Below are 18,383 nucleotides of genomic sequence, written 5' to 3'. Positions count from 1 at the left end.
GCCAGAATGTTTTGAGTCGTTCTAGCTTAAACTTCATTAATTAAATATTGACATTTATGAAACATAAAGAGAGTCTTAGGTTATTTTGTCTGCTCGGACAGTCAGTAATAGTAGAGAGTAATACAGAGTGGATAAAAAATTAAATTCACCCAGTACACGGTGACCTTTTTAGTCAAATATTTTTTTTAATCTAATACAACTTTGATTATGCCTTAATCCTAATAACATCCATCCTCTTGAATCTCCATTCAGGCATGGTTACACAGTGGCCCCGTCAACAAGCGCAGACCAAGGCTGCAATCAAGAAGGCAAGACCCTTGGAGGAAAAGATCCTGCCTGATGTCAGGAAGAAAGTCGCAGAGACCGAGAAGATGCTTAAACCAGCTCTGGAACACTCCAACATCTCAAGTAGCACGGCAAAGGACGCCGAACAAAAAGCGCATGCTGTGGTAAAGGTGTGAATACTTGTTTTTCCAACCATAACACTGAACAAATGGGATTATAAATGATGCATGTTAATTGGAGAATTGCTAATTTGTGGAATTGACAAAAATTTTGCAGTAAGTCAATCATTTTTTGTGTGATACACAAAACAAAATTCCTAATTTGTTCAAAAGTATAGCTTCTGATTAGATGATGTCACAAATAATAATGTTCCAGTTAATCTCACCCAAAGGCCTTCTAGAGTAACAACTCTGGGAAGTTATTTTGACTTTAAAAGTCCCACTCTATGAATTAATAGAGAGCCGTAGCTTAACTTCAATAGTCACTGAGGCATAAAAACTGCATGTATAATATCACAAGTCAAATATGAAAAAAAAAAACTATGAAATAAGTTTTTTTCCTTCTTTTGTGCAACGTTTTACACCAAGGATTAATTTAAGCTCAATACGAAGTGTTAGTACAATCAGCATATTTGGCTCCTTTCAACACCCGACCAGCTACTGTGCTAATTCACATGATAAACACACAGCCAAGATCAACCACCAATGCACTTTACAGCCACTACACAAACCCAAGCCCAAGCTGTGTGCATGCATCAGTTGCAGATTATTGATTCTTTGGAGGAAGAAATGTAACGATCGCCATCTCTGACATTACAGAATTCCCCAGAAAATATCTCATCAGGATTCCTTGAGTGCCACATCTCTCTACTACAAGTTCTCATCACATGATACTGCTGTTCTGTCAAGTGCTGATACTAAGTGTCTGTGCCTTAAGGCTAACATCTAATGGTGCTCTTTTGATTAGCCAAGTCCGTGCTGGTATAAATCTTAAGTTTGTCTACGAGGGCACCAGGTTCATTTTACTGATGGGAGTTTGACTGTTATGTTTTCACTCAGTTTTGACGTTTAATTTTACTCACTATCAAAAAAGGCCATATGTGATGCTGTCACATATTGCCGATCACAGCAGTACTTAAATGCTGATTAGGCAATTGTTAGCATGCTAACATACAAAATAAAAAGCTAAGCAAACATTAAAGTAGCACTCACAATCCACAGATCCATAGATCTCTTAGTGGTTTTCCATAAACATTCCAGAATATTTCCGGTACTCATTTGCTAACCTTTCCCTCATTTTTGTGTTTAGGAATCCAAAACCATTCTGACCCAGGCTAAGCATACCAGGACTGCATCTGCTCACCTTAGCTCTAATATAGACTCTGCCTTAGAGCAACTGTCAGTGCAGGAGTTGCTGACTGATAGAGCTAACACCCAGATTACCTCAGAGGTATTTAACACAGCCATACACATATTTGAAGGAAAAAATCTATGCATATCGATCTGTTCATCCTGTGTGCAGCTTAAAAGACTGTTTCTAGAGCATGTCTTATAATTCTCAGCCTGGGGTGTCTCTGGCCAGCGTAAAGGAAGATATGGAAGCAGCCAAGCTCCAGCTAGAGGCCTATTCTGTTACACTAACTGAGCTAATCAGCAAGATTGGTAAGTCACTACTTTTTGCTCTTCTGTGTCTATAAAACCCATAAATTTTCATTATACCTTAAATATCAGCCCACTAAAGAGCTCGGTGCTTTTTAATGCCTCATTAAACATGGAAATACTCCTCAGACCGTAAAACACGAATAACTGCTGTGCACAAGTCCGAGCAGCATTTCCTTTAGGTCTGACATATATATCTGACCTACTGTATGTCCTCTTTGGTCAAATCATTTGTATAATTCATTAGAAAGGTGAGGTTTTGCACTTTGTGGTCAGTTCTACTGTGCTTGAGAGAATAATCATCCAATCACTGCAATTAGGTCACGATGCTGGGTTATGTGCTGTTTGAATAAGTGAAGTAGGACAGCCATTAATAAACCACAGTCTAAAAAAACTGATCTTTTTCAAGTCTGTTATGCAGCGTTTTCTTTTTCTGTCCTCCCTCCAGATGGGGATGTGCCACTGGAGCAATTTCACCGGATCTTGAACGAGACAGCGCGCCGTCTGAGCATGCTTCGCGGGAGTGTAGAGAGCCCAACGCTAGGCTCAAAGATCCAGAAGCTGCAATCGGCCGCTAAAGAGCAGCAGAGCCGTCTGTCCCTCATTGAACAGGACATACAGGAGATCACGGAGGAGAGAGACAGTCTCAGAGACATTGCCTTAAACCTGCCCCAGTCCTGCCCCAAGGCAACCGGAGCAGGCAAAGGATAGATGCTATAGATGACGAGCATTACATCATTGATAGCTGAACATCAGAAAAGTCTGGGATGATATTGTTAAGAGAAGGAGTTGCAGTGATTTTGTGTTCAACTTCAGAAAAAGTCTTTTTAGATTTTTCCTTTTTTGCCCCAAGGTGCAATTCATTTTACCTCCACAGCAGACCGACACACACACACACACACACACACACACACACACACAACAGCCAAAAGCCCAAGACTTCTCCACTGCCTCCCATGATTTATAACCAATCTTCCTTCTCCTTCTTGTTTTTATCGTTTTCTTTTTTTTTTTACTCAACTCTCTTTGAGTAACAACATCCGAACTTCAATTTCACCATGAATAATAAGCAGCCATTCTGAACTGCTGGAGTGCACTGTCAAGTTTAAAATAATGCTGATTTTCCTTTGTGGGGCTAAAAGGTGTGTCTGAGTGCTCCTTCAGACTGACACATTCATTTACACTTGAGCTCTTTTTCATCACCATTGCTTAATTAACAATTAGTCCCCTTGGCCTCAGTGGAGTTCAGGTCAGGCTTCGACAGCACAGAACCTGTTTTCAGGATTATTACAGTGCCTCTCTCAGTTTTTGCAGTTTCTCAATATTTCTGTCTTTCTGTGCCTCTGTCAAATGGACAAACTTTGCTTGGCTTGGAGTCGCGCTTCGTCACACTGCGTGGCTCCTGATGACTAAAACATAAAAGCAAAGGGTCTTTGCGCAAGTCTTACAACAGGGTTCCAGCAAGTTCATTAGAAAACGTAATAATAGTTTTGCTGTTGGTCTTAAAACATAGATTATACATCATGTTTTTTCAAGTTTTTTAGTAACATCGCAATTTTCATGTCATTTGCAGCGATAATCACCAAATTACTGTTAACCAGTGTTGGTTAATTTCATTAACAATTTCAGATGTTTTCACAGCTTCAAGTGTCATTTCAGAGTACAGACAAAAATAAGAAAGAAAACTGTAAATTGCACTGTCATACTCGAGCCTGAGTCTAAACACACACTTTTACAGATTGACTCATGGAAGTGCTCAATAATGCCACTACTGGTACCAGCTGTAGCTGCACATGACATTTATAATTTAACAAAACAGTTGAGAACTGTGCTTTTAGTATTTCAGATTTTTTTTCTTTTTATTTAACTACAATAACTCGAGATGAGATTTAAAATCTCTTTTGCAAGAGAGTCGCAGCCAATGCTTGGGTCATTACGCATTACTTTACTTAAAAGAAATGCACTATGTTAGCTAATTACTTGATTGAGAAAGTACACTACTCATTATAGAGCTACTCTATAAAATAACCTGAAATGCATCGTCACATAATTACTCGTTAAAAATATAAGCCTGAGGCTACAGTCCCACACACCAATATAAATCCCTATTTGAATACAGAAACACGAGCAATCTTTCTTTTACTTTTTACAATATAAACACAAAACCAACAACGCAAAGCAAAGTTTAAAATCCGACCAAAGAAACTTTAAAGTGATGGCCATAACGATAGAAATGAAAGATAGAAACGTTGGCTACAATGCTACAAGCCTGAGTTTGTAGCATTGTAGCCAAATGCTACAATGCATTTGGCTACAATGTCTGGCTGCAAGACACTTCAAAAGTGTCTTGCAGCCAGACACTTTTGAAGTGTCTGGCTGCGGGGCTGGGGCTGACTCAGCTTTAACATCACTCTGGGTTCTTCGCTAGCTTTGTGTTAGCTTGCTGTCTGTGCAGATGGCTGCAAGGAGCCAAAGTTGTGTTTCTATTCTGGACTCAGTTTGCGTTTCATTATCGCTTGTCCTTTCATGCAGTAAAAACAACAGTTATCTGCAAAAATGAAGACTACACCATTTTTCACCTCCCAGCACCAGAAACTGAAATCAGCTGATTGTAGCATGTTGATTTTTTCTTTTCCTTTCTATCTGCCAGGCAGAAAACTGAAGAACCTAACAAGACAATAGTAACTGTAATGCAATCACTGAATCTTGCATCATGCATATATTAGTGTGTTACTGAAAAATATAATGAGATTAAAGCAATAAAGCTGTTAACATCTTTTACATACAAGTATGATAGCTAAGGTACATATGTAGATTCTGTCTAAGATATCATTAAAAACAGATTCACTTTACTCTCATTTGTGGCACGTAAAAATATCACTGTGTAAGGATTATTGTACTCCTTCATAGTTGTATACCCAGCTACAGGTTATGGCCTGTTTACAGCCTGACTGTGACACATAATTTGGACATTGAGGTCTTAAAAGAGTCCCAAAAGATACAGGTTTGGATTTTTTTAAAATGGTGCAGGAACCCTGTGCAAGACTTGTAAAGCGATGATAATGATGAAGCGAAGATATTATTTAAAAATTACATTGTTCTGCTTTTATGAATGCTCAGTCTAATCTAATCAAAAGTTATACCTGTTTTTCATGCAAGTGCCCCAGTCACATGTCTGCTTGTAATAATTGTAACAATGCCCGAGTGTATAAGGCCTGAACCATAATGCAATAAAATATACATGATACATCCGTCTTGCATAATGTATCGAATTCTTAGTGGACATTTTTGTGTAATATTGTACAACAAAGCATAATGGAAATGAAAGGGCTGCTCAAAGCTGAGTAGATGCGGATATCTGGAAATGGGTGAGTAACATATTGATAAACACAATAAAATTATAAAAATGGGTTTGTTTTATTTGTGAATTTACTTTCCTTCCTTCCTTTCCTTTGTCTGAGTTTTGTGTGATCTCTAGAAGTGAACAAAGAGAAGTCACTAATCCAGCAGCCTTGGAAGGAAGAAGGTTTCTGAAAAACAATGAAAGTGCTGAAGTTCTTAGCTCCCTTAACCAGAACCATTTACCACAAGCCCAAAGGTTCAGCAGAAAGTGGATCAAAGACAAACTCATATATGACACGATAACTTTAGCCCTTTAAACAAACGCATTTTCACTTAGTACAAAGTTGTGTTACTGTTTTTGTTTGTGAGCAAAAAAGTCTATCACTCTCGGGTGTCAGGACTAAACATAAAGGCCAGTGGTCGATTAGCTTAGCTTACCTAGTCTGACTCTTCACAAGGGGAGAGGAATCACCTGCCAGTCCACACTAACCCTCACCTATCTACAACTCTTTACTTGTTGTTTGCTTGTTTTTTCCCCAACAACAGATCAGCTTTTGTCTTGAATAAAATAAACATTTACAGTTAGGTTTACACATTTATAGACACTCAAGTATTTTTGTTAATTATGACTCCTTACATCACCACAGTAGATTTTAAACAATCAAGGCCCAACTGAAGTGTTAATTGAAGAGGTTTTTTCCTGTTAAAAGGGAGTTTTTCCTTCTCACTGTTGCCAAGTACTTGCTCAAAGGAGGTCATTTCATTGTTGGGGTTTTCTCTGTATTATTGTGGGGTCTTTACCTTAAAGCTCCTTGAGGTTACACATGTTGTGATTTGGAGCTATATAACTAAAATTTCATTTCATTTCATTTAAACATATGGACTTGTTTTTAAATCTTGTATGACAATCCTCAGTTATTGTGTATTTGTGGGTCCTTCTCAGTTTTGTCTTTTCTAACTGAAAAACACGCTCTATTGAATAGAGATTAGGTGAATGACTTTGTCACTGAAGAATATCCCATTTCTTTGCCTTGAGAAACTCTTGGGTTGTTTTTCAGAATGTTTTGGGTCATTATCCATTTGCACCGTGAAGGGCTGCCTGATCATTTTTGCAGCATTTGGCTGAATGTGAGCAGAGAGTGTAGCCTTGTACACTTCATCCTGCTATTCCAAGCAGTATTCAAATCATCAATTCCTTTCTTGAATTTACACTTTGACGAGAGTGTTCTTGATGTGGCTAGATTAGCGATCAAGGCATGTTTTCTTGAAGGGGAAGGAATTTTGCTGCCATCTACTTTAGTTGTCTCCTGTGGTCTTCTGTGCCTTTTGGCTCTGCTGAGCTGGTCAGTGCACTCCTTCTTTTGAAGAAAAACGTTCCTTTGGGATTTTCAGCCTAATGTTTACCTCCTTAACTTTTTCTTTGGACCTCATATTTAAAGTTAGAGTGAAAGCTACTGTGCAGGAGGCGTGGTCCCTGGCTCAGCTGCAGGGGAGGAGTGGGCCAGTGAGTTCAAGGGGGCAGTACCAAGGAGGCTGGAGGGACAGGTGGCAGCAATCGGTCTAATGAGGCTTCTCCCTTTATATACAGTGAAGCCAGAGACCAGAGGGAACTGTCGACCGGCTGAAAAGTCGAGGAGCATGATGTGAACAGACATGAGCGTCACATCAATAAATGCTTCCCAGTAATAAAACCATATTCTCGTGGGGTCGATTTCTACACAATCCATTTTCAAATCTTTTTTTTTTTTTTTCTTTTTTTTTACCTGTCCCGTTTGGCTCTTTTGCCATCAGAATTATTGTCTAAAGGCGAAGAAAGATGCCCAACGGATTTACTTTACCAAATTGACCATCCCAGCTTTGCCGTAATGGTCCATTTGATTCACCTTTTATTGTTTATTTTATTTTCACTTGCTGAATACGGGACAGACTTGACTGGGGGAAAGAAAAGGGAGAAAGAAAGAGGGAAAGAAAAACAGCTGAGAAGAGGGACGGGGATAAAGGGCAAAAAACAAAAACCAACAGAATAAGCAGAGAAAAAAAAATACATCTATCGATCACCTGGATCACCTGTTGAGAAAGAAAAAAGAAAACAAGCAGAAGAAAACGAGAGTAATAGAATAAACAACATCACAATGATCTATGGGAATATGACAGTAAATACTAAATATTAAACATTATTGTGCAGCACGTAAGATCGACAGCACACAGTGTGCTTTGAGGTAGGAGCCAAAAAGGGTGTAGTTTGTGTGTGTGATCACCCGTGTGTACACCTGTGAGCATGAACGTGCTTGTTTTTTAAAAGGTTCCTTCATGTAATGATCTGCTAGAGGGTGTGGGGAGCCACAGCCCCGTCCTCCAGGGCATGAAGCAGGTATGGAGGAGATCAAAACTCCAGACATCCAGAGGCCCTCAGAACACAAGAGACCAAGGAAGACCAACAGAGGGGCAGCTGCGCCACTATCCCAGAAAGAGCTGAGGAGAGTCCCAGATGAGGGCTCACCCAGCAGCCGCGGAGCAGAAGCCAGGGGGGGTTGCAGTGACGTGCCCGTGAGCTTCGCCGGCAGCCAGCTGCACCTGAGTGACCGAGCCCCAGGCCGAGAGGCCGGGGGCACCCCACCTCCGAAGTGGCCCGAGCGAGCCCCAGGCTCCAGGCCCAGACAAGCAGTCGCCAAGGAGTGAGCCGGTGTGTACCTGGACGCCCATCCCCGGACACAAAGAACCACCAACGCACCGATGTCTGAGGGAGTTCGCCCCCGGCAGGGGAAGTGGTGGGGGGAGATAGGCCTCCAAACCTTGGAGGGCCTGAGATGTCCTCAGAGAGGTGGCGTCTGATACTCAACCTGACATATAGACACAGACATACAGGCACACACAGATACAAACATCCATCCCCACCCTCATGCTCTCATCTCATCTCCATTTTCAAATCTTGGAATTAACTCTATATGTATATCCACTGTGGTGGTTTACAGATGCAAAAAATAAAATAAAAAATCTAATTTATAATATATAGTTTCATTGTTTTCATCTGAATAAACAGGAAAGTAAAGGGTCTTCCAAAAAGTATGGTTTAAGTGCTCAGTGCAGTTGTCAAGCCACCATTGTCTTTATGTAAGGTAAGTATGTAAGGTGATGTAATGTGTAATGTCTTTCATGACAGGAAAATTGCAGTAGAACATCTAAGTACTTTAAATTCAACATTATGCAATGCAAGATAATGGGTCGCCCACAGATTACAGAGTCTAATGGAGAGTCTATTCTAGTCAGCAATTTGGTCCCAGCACACCAGCAATGAAAAGTGCAGATCCTGTATATCGTCATGTAATTTGTTTTTAAAGTAACGCTTCTTTTTTTTTTAGTTTACAAGGTCAAAGTTCCAAAAACTGTGTTTGTGTTTAACACTCTACAGTCAATCAGTTTTGTAATTAGGATTACGAGAAGAACAGTGAAACTATAGATCAATATCCGAGTTTTAAAAAGAATATGACTCAAAAACTCCATCATAGGGATGATCACAGCTCTGGATTAGGAATTAAGGGTAGTCAATTCCACTCAGTTTAGCAGCTAAGCAGCGATGATTATCATTATCATATGAAAATGAAAACAAATTTCATGACTGCTGAGAGGTAGCAGGGAGACGAAGAATATCACTGAGTCATTACAGTCATTACAATATTCATACAATTATTCATATTGTAGGAAATATTGTGTATCAGTTGATATTAGCTGCAGTGAGTGCAGGCTGGAGATCTATTTAGGAATCAAATGTCAAAAAAAACACTTTTGATTCTGAAAGAGTTTTGTTTATGATCCCACATACTGCTGCACAGGAGTGGCCCCGGGGATAATTTCACAAAGGATTAATCGAGCAATTAAATTTTGGATAGGAGAGCCGATAAGATCACACCACTGCCATGTTTGCAAGAAAAACAATTTATTAAATTTGCTAATCCTAAACAGATTGTAAATGCTTACATAATCACTCTCTCTTGAGTCAGCAACATGTGCATCATCTAGTGGGAGCTGTAAAGTGGCAATTTATGAATCCTCATTTGGACAAAAAGCTTCTTTTCTCAAACTGGACAATAATTGGGGTGATTTTGAACTTGAATGAGTTTTTGCATACTGTCATGAACAATCTACCGCTCCTTCCACTACTCTGCACTCCTCTGTCTGTCCATAATTTGTTCTGAGCTTTGTGTTTAATGTATTTATTGTGTAGATTCTATGTCTAATCATGGCTTGTGTGCATGTTGCTCAGTTTTGTCTCTTTAAAACCCCGTCAAAGGTTAAGCACTGCAAATTAGCTTATGCAATAAAAGCTGTGCTGAGTGGGCTGGTGGTTATCTCTTTCAAGATCATCATTTTGTGGATCTCTGTGGCCCTTCCAGTGCCCCAGATATTTTAAGATTGCTCCCTAGATGTATTTTCTTAGGGATGAGAGGAACAAAATTAATTCCCTTTAGTCCAATCTCTCATTTTTTCTCCACACACACTTAATGACTAACCCCAAAGCTTCTTTCACATGTTGTTTGTATCTCTTAGTTCTTATCTCTTAGTTCTGTGCCTTAACATTGGTAACATTGATGAGCGTGAGTTTTAGAGTGTGAGCATGTGGCTATTTTCCTTTTTCACTTGATACTTCTATTGTAAACAAGCTACAATATATATATATATATATATATATATATATATATATATATATATATTCAAGCCATGTCGATGAAAATGGACTCACCGTGAGCAGGTGCTGGAGGTAGACGATGTTAAATTGGTTGGAGAGGATGTAATGCATGTCATTAAAAAGTTCTCATCCAAAAGGAGTGGTGTTCAGTGTGGGAGTTGGTTCAAACATAATAGGCTAAGAGCCAAACAGAAAGTGGCCATGTTCAGCTACTCGTGAGTTGGTAATTGCCAGCCACTCCTTGACATATGCGTATAGGATCCATCTACCTCCACACGTTTCTCTTTGTGTGTCAAGATGCCTACTCTCATATCTTGGATGTCATTCACACAGCAACCATGTGCAGGGGATAGATTACTAAAATGAAAACAATGTAGTTTTTTTTGTGTTTTTTTTTAAACACACATACCCCCTCTCCACACACAAAACACACACTGTCAAATTAACTGTTTTAAATTCAAAAATGTAAATCCACATCACAAAAAAAAAAGCGCAGAACATGCCTGACATGGTCTGAGTAGGCAACACAACTGCAAATCCTTAACATCAAAGATAGACATGACACGCCCCCCCTACTGTGTCGCTTCAAGGACACTTGATATGCTTGTGCACCCTGCCACCACCCAAAACATCTTCACTTTTAAACCATGAACCCTGCTGCGCTTGTAATATCAGAAAAATAGATTCCAAGAACCGTTTTGCTCATCCCTTTTTATTTGCTTTGGTGTCAAGCGATCACACAATGGCTTTGAGTGCGAGCGCGCTGTAAGTAGGGTGTATAGATTAAACAGGCTCGTAACAAAGAGAAGAATAAATGTCAGATATGTCAAATGCCACAGGCTCAACACCACAAAAAACAGGCACAAATAAAAAATAAAGAGGGATTGTTTGCTGTATCTGTGATACACCTTTTGAAATTAAGTGAATATATGCAAATACGTGCTTTTCAGCTGTCTGTTGTGATTTGTATATAAATGCAACAAATTTCAACATAGTGTCAAGTATCTTTTATAAAATTACTAAATACTCTAAAAAACACTAATTTTCTGTTACACAGCAGCGCACTTACAATCCACACATCCTGCAGTGAATCATTCGTATTCAGCGTGCTGACTGACCCAAAGGTTGACATAAATATGACTATCTTTAAGAAGCTATTAATATAATAATTCTGTGTATTAAAGCAATCCCATCTCATTATAATAAGGAAGAAGTCAGCCCGCAGCATGACAAGACTGAAAACTGATCCGCTCCTTGCATTGCAACAAGTGATATCATTCAGGTTAAAACAGTAAAGAAGGGGGATTTGCATGATGAAATAATTGTAACCTCATTTAAAATCACCACACTTCTCGCACTTATCCTGCTCTTCTTGTTGAAGCATACTGTGGCTCCTTTAGGGAATTGTTAAGCTGTAACAACTTCCCAGGCAAATTATAAACGCCACAGCGTTGTTGACAGATTATATGAGAATAATAGAAATAACAAACTTATGTGGGTTGATTAAAAAAAATAAGCAAATTTTTTTTTAAAAGGCTTTTTTTGTGGTAAACAAGCTACATATGTTGCCCAAATGACTCTACAGGGAAATTCAGAAAACAAAATTAAAGTGCACAAGAATGACTAATGAAGAAGTTGGTTTGGAATCGCTTTCTATAGGATACAAAAACAATTGTCTGCTTTATCTCGTGCACTGATGAAACAAGATGAAAACTGGCCCAATAAAAAATATAATCCTGCTGGTATACAGTTACCTGTTTGCACATCAAGAAGACATGCTAATTAATCATTAATCATTCATGTGGACTTGCATTTCAGGCCTCATGGCAAATTCATGCTCATCCTGCACACTTGTTTTTGCTCTCTGAATCACTTCCTTAAGAAAGATTGGGCCCTAAAGCCCATAAATGCCCCATTATGTTCACCTGCTCATAATAGCATTCCAGGCATGTTTAAGAAGACGTCATTTTAAGAAAAAAAAATCTAATAACATTGCTAACTTCCAGATTCAGGCTTTTCCATAAGAAAATAGCCTGAATATGAAGCACTGGAGAGAATAAAAATGTGTATCTATGCGGTGATGAATGAATAATCAGTGCGCCTACAGTAAATTCTCTCTACTTGCCTTTTTATGTGCTAATAGTGCTGCTGCCTGTGATAGTGTGGAGCTGGTTCTGCCTTGGTGCCTTCTGAGAGCCACAACACAGTTTGAGAGCAAAATGGTGATTGTGGAAAGAACACACATATTGTGTGTGAGGCTCACCTTTGAATTCCTTGCAAGCCACCTCTACGTGCCAGTGGGTTCAACTTATGGTCTAATTGCGCAACATCACGACCAGTGTTGGTCAAGTTACTTGAAAAAAGTAATCAGTAACTAATTACCGATTACTTCCCCCCAAAAGTAATCCCATTACTTTACTGATTACTTATTTTCAAAAGTAATTAATTACTTAGTTACTTTTTAAAAACATGATTTACAACCTGAATAGGTGATAAAGCGATGGATCTTTCAGCCCAATTCTACTTTTTCTGCATAATCCATCATACAAAATGTAATCAAATGGAAAGTCTCTTTTTAAAACTTGTTTTATTAGTTTTAATCTTTTAACTTTATGCATCAAGCAAAAATGTAATTATATGCAACATTCTCTGACTGGTAGAAATTTGTTTAACATTTAAACTTATTTTCTGCACAATCCAGCACATAAAATATATATATATATTTGTGTTTACACTCACTCTTTCAAATAGATGCAAGTAAAACACAACAGAAAATAAATAACATCAAAGACTAGTGGTCCTGTTGCTCTATTTTTACCTGTACAGCAGGAGTGGCATAGGCGGAGGTTTACCCTGGTGCAGGTGTGCCACAGCGGTCAGTTGACCGCTGTGGCACACCTAAATAATTGATAATAATTGATTTCTGTCCAATAATTGATTGGTCGGTGGCGCTGTCACTTGGTGTTCGCTCGCTCTGTGGTATAGTATCGCTTCCTGTTCCTGCTCAAACACAGTGGTGTTTCTGAGTAGCTTATTCGCTTAGCAGTTTAATTAACAACTTTTAAATACATGCTTTTTTTCTTCCACAGTATAATCTTCACGTGCTTCATCCGAAGCACACTTTCTGTGTACTCACTACCTAATTTATAGCCAAAGTATTCACTCACTGTCTCTGTACTGTTTCGCTAGCTTAGCTCGTAGCCGACCCGTTAGCACCATGGCTACTTCACCTGTCCCTTCTACACTTTCTTGCTCATTGTGTCAGATGTTTAGTTACTCCTCGGCCTCCTTTAGCAGTAATGATATCTGTAACAAATGTAGCATATTTGCAGCTCTGGAGGCCAGGATTACTGATCTGGAGACTCGGCTTTGCACCCTTCTCTCACCCTTAGCTAGCCAGGCCCTTGTAGCTGGTGCAGCCGAAGATAGCGTAGGCCCCGCTAGCTGTTCCCCGGCAAATCCCAAGCAGCTGGGGAAAGACGGCTGGGTAACGGTGAGGAGGAAGCGTAGTCCTAAACAGAAGCCCCAGGTACACCACCAACCCGTTCATGTGTCTAACCGTTTTTCCCCACTCTGCGACACACCCGCTGGGGGTCAAACTCTGGTAATTGGTGATTCTGTTCTCAGACATGTGAAGCTAGAGACACCGGCAACCATAGTCAATTGTCTTCCAGGGGCCAGAGCAGGCGACATTGAAGGAAATTTAAAACTGCTGGCTAAGGGTAAACATAAATTCAGTAAAATCATAATTCACGTCGACAGTAATGACACCCGGTTACGCCAATCGGAGGTCACTAAAATCAATATTGAATCGGTGTGTAACTTTGCCAAAACAATGTCGGACTCTGTAGTTTTCTCTGGTCCCCTCCCCAATCAGACCAGGAGTGACATGTTTAGCCGCATGTTCTCCTTAAATTGCTGGCTGTCTGAGTGGTGTCCCAGAAATGATGTGGGCTTCATAGATAATTGGCAAACCTTCTGGAGGAAACCTGGTCTTGTTAGGAGAGATGGCATCCATCCCACTTTGGATGGAGCAGCTCTCATTTCTAGAAATATCGACAAATTTATTAAACCCCTCAAAACATGACTATCCAGAGTTGGGACCAGGAAGCAGAGTTGCAGTCTTACACGCCTCTCTGCAGCTTCTCTCCTCCTGCTACCCCCCCAAAAACCCATCTCCATAGAGACTGTGTCTGCTTCCAAAAAGACAAAAAACAAACTAAAAACCAGCAACAAACAACTTAAACATTTACAAAGAAAGAACAATACAGTATCCACATCTGAACCAAAGAGTAAAACAGTGAAATGTGGATTATTAAATATTAGGTCTCTCTCCTCCAAGTCTCTGTTAGTACATGACTTAATAATTGATCAACAAATTGATTTACTCTGCCTTACAGAAACCTGGTTGCAGCAGGATGATTATGTTAGTTTAAATGAATCAACACCCCCGAGTCATTCTAACTACCAGAAATCTCGAAGCACAGGTCGAGGGGGCGGTTTGGCAGCAATTTTTCACACCAGTCTATTAATTAATGAAAGACCAAGACAGACTTTTAATTCATTTGAAAGCCTGATGCTTAACATTGTCCACCCCAGCTGTGAAACTCAGAAACCAGTCTTACTTGTTATCATCTATCGTCCACCTGGGCCTTACACAGAGTTTCTGTCTGATTTCTCAGACTTTATATCTAATTTAGTTCTGAGCTCAGATAAAATAATTATTGTGGGTGATTTTAACATCCATGTTGATGCTAAAAATGACAGCCTCAACATGGCATTTAATCTGTTGTTAGACTCAATTGGTTTCTCTCAAAATGTAAAAGAACCCACCCACCACTTTAATCACACTCTAGATCTTGTTTTAACATATGGCATAGAAACTGAACATTTAACAGTGTTTCCTGAAAACCCTCTCCTGTCTGATCATTTCTTGATAACATTTACATTTACAATAATTGATTACGCAGCAGTGGAGAGTGGACTTTATCAAAGTAGATGTCTTTCTGAAAGCGCTGTAACTAAGTTTAAGAATATAATCCAGCCACTGTTATCATCGTCAATGCCCTGTACCAACACAGAGCAGAGCAGCTATCTGAACGCTACCCCAACAGAGGTCGATTATCTTGTTAATAATTTCACCTCCTCACTACGTACGACTCTGGATACTGTAGCTCCGGTGAAAACTAAGGTCTCTAATCAGAAGTACCTGACCCCGTGGTATAATTCTCAAACACGTACCCTAAAGCAGATGACTCGTAATCTGGAGAGGAAATGGCGTGTCACAAATTTAGAGGATCATCATTTAGCCTGGAGAAATAGTTTGTTGCTTTATAAGAAAGCCCTCCGCAAAGCCAGAACAGCTTACTACTCATCACTGATTGAAGAAAATAAGAACAACCCCAGGTTTCTCTTCAGCACTGTAGCCAGGCTGACAAAAAGTCAGAGCTCTTTTGAGCCAACCATCCCTTTAACGTTAACTAGTGATGACTTCATGAACTTCTTCACAAATAAAATTTTTATCATTAGAGAAAAAATTACCAATAATCATCCCACAGATGTAATATTATCTACAGCTACTCTTAGTTCCATTGATGTTAAGTTAGACTCTTTTTCTCCAATCGATCTTTCTGAGTTAACTTCAATAATTACTTCCTCCAAACCATCAACGTGTCTTTTAGACCCCATTCCTACAAAACTGCTCAAAGAAGTCCTGCCATTGATTAATTCTTCGATCTTATATATGATCAACCTATCTCTAATAATCGGCTATGTACCACAGGCCTTCAAGGTGGCTGCAGTTAAACCTTTACTCAAAAAGCCATCTCTAGACCCAGCAGTCTTAGCTAATTATAGGCCAATCTCCAACCTTCCTTTCATATCAAAAATCCTTGAAAGAGTAGTTGTCAAACAGCTAACAGATCATCTGCAGAGGAATGGTTTATTTGAAGAGTTTCAGTCAGGTTTCAGAGCTCATCACAGCACAGAAACAGCTTTAGTGAAGGTTACAAATGATCTTCTTATGGCCTCTGACAGTGGACTCATCTCTGTGCTTGTCCTTCTTGACCTTAGTGCAGCGTTCGATACTGTTGACCATAATATCCTGTTAGAGCGATTAGAACATGCTGTAGGTATTACAGGTATTGCACTGCAGTGGTTTGTATCATATCTATCTAATAGACTCCAATTTGTGCACGTAAATGGAGAGTCCTCTTCACACACTGAGGTTAATTATGGAGTTCCACAGGGTTCAGTGCTAGGACCAATTCTGTTTACATTATACATGCTTCCCCTAGGCAGCATCATTAGAAGACATAGCATACATTTTCACTGCTATGCAGATGACACCCAGCTCTATCTGTCCATGAAGCCAGATAACACACACCAATTAGTTAAACTGCAGGAATGTCTTAAAGACATAAAGACTTGGATGGCCACTAACTTTCTGCTTCTTAACTCAGATAAAACTGAGGTCATTGTACTCGGCGCTGAAAAGCTTAGAAATATGGTATCTAACCAGATTCTTACTCTGGATGGCATTACCTTGGCCTCCAGTAACACTGTGAGGAACCTTGGAGTCATTTTTGACCAGGATATGTCCTTCAACGCACATATTAAACAAATATGTAAGACTGCGTTCTTCCATTTGCGCAACATCTCTAAAATTAGAAATATCCTGTCTCAGAGTGATGCTGAAAAACTAGTTCATGCATTTATTACTTCCAGGCTGGACTACTGCAATTCATTATTATCAGGATGTCCAAAAAACTCACTGAAAAGCCTTCAGTTAATCCAAAATGCTGCAGCAAGAGTACTGACAGGGACTAGAAAGAGAGAGCATATTTCTCCTGTTTTGGCTTCCCTTCATTGGCTTCCTGTTAAATCCAGAATTGAATTCAAAATCCTGCTCCTCACATACAAGGTCTTAAATAATCAGGCCCCATCTTATCTTAATGACCTTGTAGTACCATATTACCCTATTACAGCACTTCGCTCCCACTCTGCAGGCCTACTTGTTGTTCCTAGAGTATTTAAAAGTAGAATGGGAGGGAGAGCCTTCAGTTTTCAGGCCCCTCTTCTGTGGAACCAGCTTCCAGTTTGGATTCGGGAGACAGACACTATCTCTACTTTTAAGATTAGGCTTAAAACTTTCCTTTTTGCTAAAGCATATAGTTAGGGCTGGACCAGGTGACCCTGAATCCTCCCTTAGTTATGCTGCAATAGATGTAGGCTGCCGGGGGATTCCCATGATGCATTGAGTTTTTCCTTTCCAGTCACCTTTCTCACTCACTATGTGTTAATAGACCTCTCTGTATTGAATCATATCTGTTATTAATCTCTGTCTCTCTTCCACAGCATGTCTTTTATCCTGTCTTCCTTCTCTCACCCCAACCGGTCGCAGCAGATGGCCGCCCCTCCCTGAGCCTGGTTCTGCCGGAGGTTTCTTCCTGTTAAAAGGGAGTTTTTCCTTCCCACTGTCGCCAAAGTGCTTGCTCATAGGGGGTCATATGATTGTTGGGCTTTTCTCTGTATCTATGAAGCGCCTTGAGGCGACATTTGTTGTGATTTGGCGCTATATAAATAAAATTGAATTGAATTGAAAGTTGAAGAATCCGCGAGTTTCTCTGTGAATTTCACATTACGTGGTAGCGCACTCGGTGCTTGCTTGGACGTTTAGGGTTTTTTTGCTGTAAAAAGAAGTTTTCTTCCCACGCAGTGAACAGCGGACGCTAATGTTTTTGTCACTTTTTATGGAATCAAACTCAAAGTAAGGTCAGTACTTCCACGCTTTAAACGCTGCACGCTCATACTGTCTCCTGCACTCGATATATGATCCACTGTTGATCTTCACACAGCTGTTCCCACGAACGTCACACTTGCTTACGTCACTGTCATGAGACATTCTCGCAAAAAAATCACGGTTTTAGTAACGCAATAACGCAGCGTTCCTACGGGAAAGTAACGGTAATCTAATTACCGTTTTTGCAATAGTAATCCCTTACTTTACTCGTTACATGAAAAAAAGTAATCAGATTACAGTAACATGTTACAAGTAACGCGTTACTGCCCATCTCTGATTACGACACGCTCTGAAGAGTTAGGTTTAAAAGCAGGTGGTAGAGCAAAGCCATTATAGACATAACTGTGCCTTCCTATATTACATAATTATCATCATTGTGCCTTATTGCTTTTATAGGATATAAAAGATGATATTTTACCATGAACTTTTAATCAATGCAAGCACGTTTTATTTTTAGCTTGATAGGCTGTGTGCAAGGTGCCCGGAAAAAAAGAAAACATCTTTTACTTTTTTATAGAATCAGTCAAAAAAAAAGTGCTGGTAAGACTTATTAGTAAGTATTAGTAAGGTATTAGCTAATACTTATATCCTCTTCCTTAGTATGGCATTTACA

At 39.7% G+C, this 18,383-nt stretch overlaps 1 protein-coding gene across 1 annotated transcript in view; it reads left to right on the top strand.

Moving 5' to 3' along the window:
• Window positions 1-5,346, top strand: part of lamc3 (laminin, gamma 3) — a 134,521-nt gene extending 129,175 nt beyond the window's left edge. Inside the window, exons 25-28 of the mRNA XM_006796809.3 lie at window positions 253-455; window positions 1,594-1,734; window positions 1,847-1,946; window positions 2,392-5,346. Of these exons, the coding sequence (XP_006796872.2) occupies window positions 253-455; window positions 1,594-1,734; window positions 1,847-1,946; window positions 2,392-2,654 (707 nt within the window). The 3' untranslated portion in view covers window positions 2,655-5,346. The remainder of the gene's footprint in view (window positions 1-252; window positions 456-1,593; window positions 1,735-1,846; window positions 1,947-2,391) is intronic.
• The last annotated feature ends 13,037 nt before the right edge of the window (window positions 5,347-18,383 follow it).

Source organism: Neolamprologus brichardi, chromosome 7 (genome assembly GCF_056152115.1).
Source record: "Neolamprologus brichardi isolate AB-2024 chromosome 7, ASM5615211v1, whole genome shotgun sequence".
NCBI lineage: Eukaryota > Metazoa > Chordata > Actinopteri > Cichliformes > Cichlidae > Neolamprologus > Neolamprologus brichardi.
This window is presented reverse-complemented; position numbering and strand designations above follow the sequence as displayed.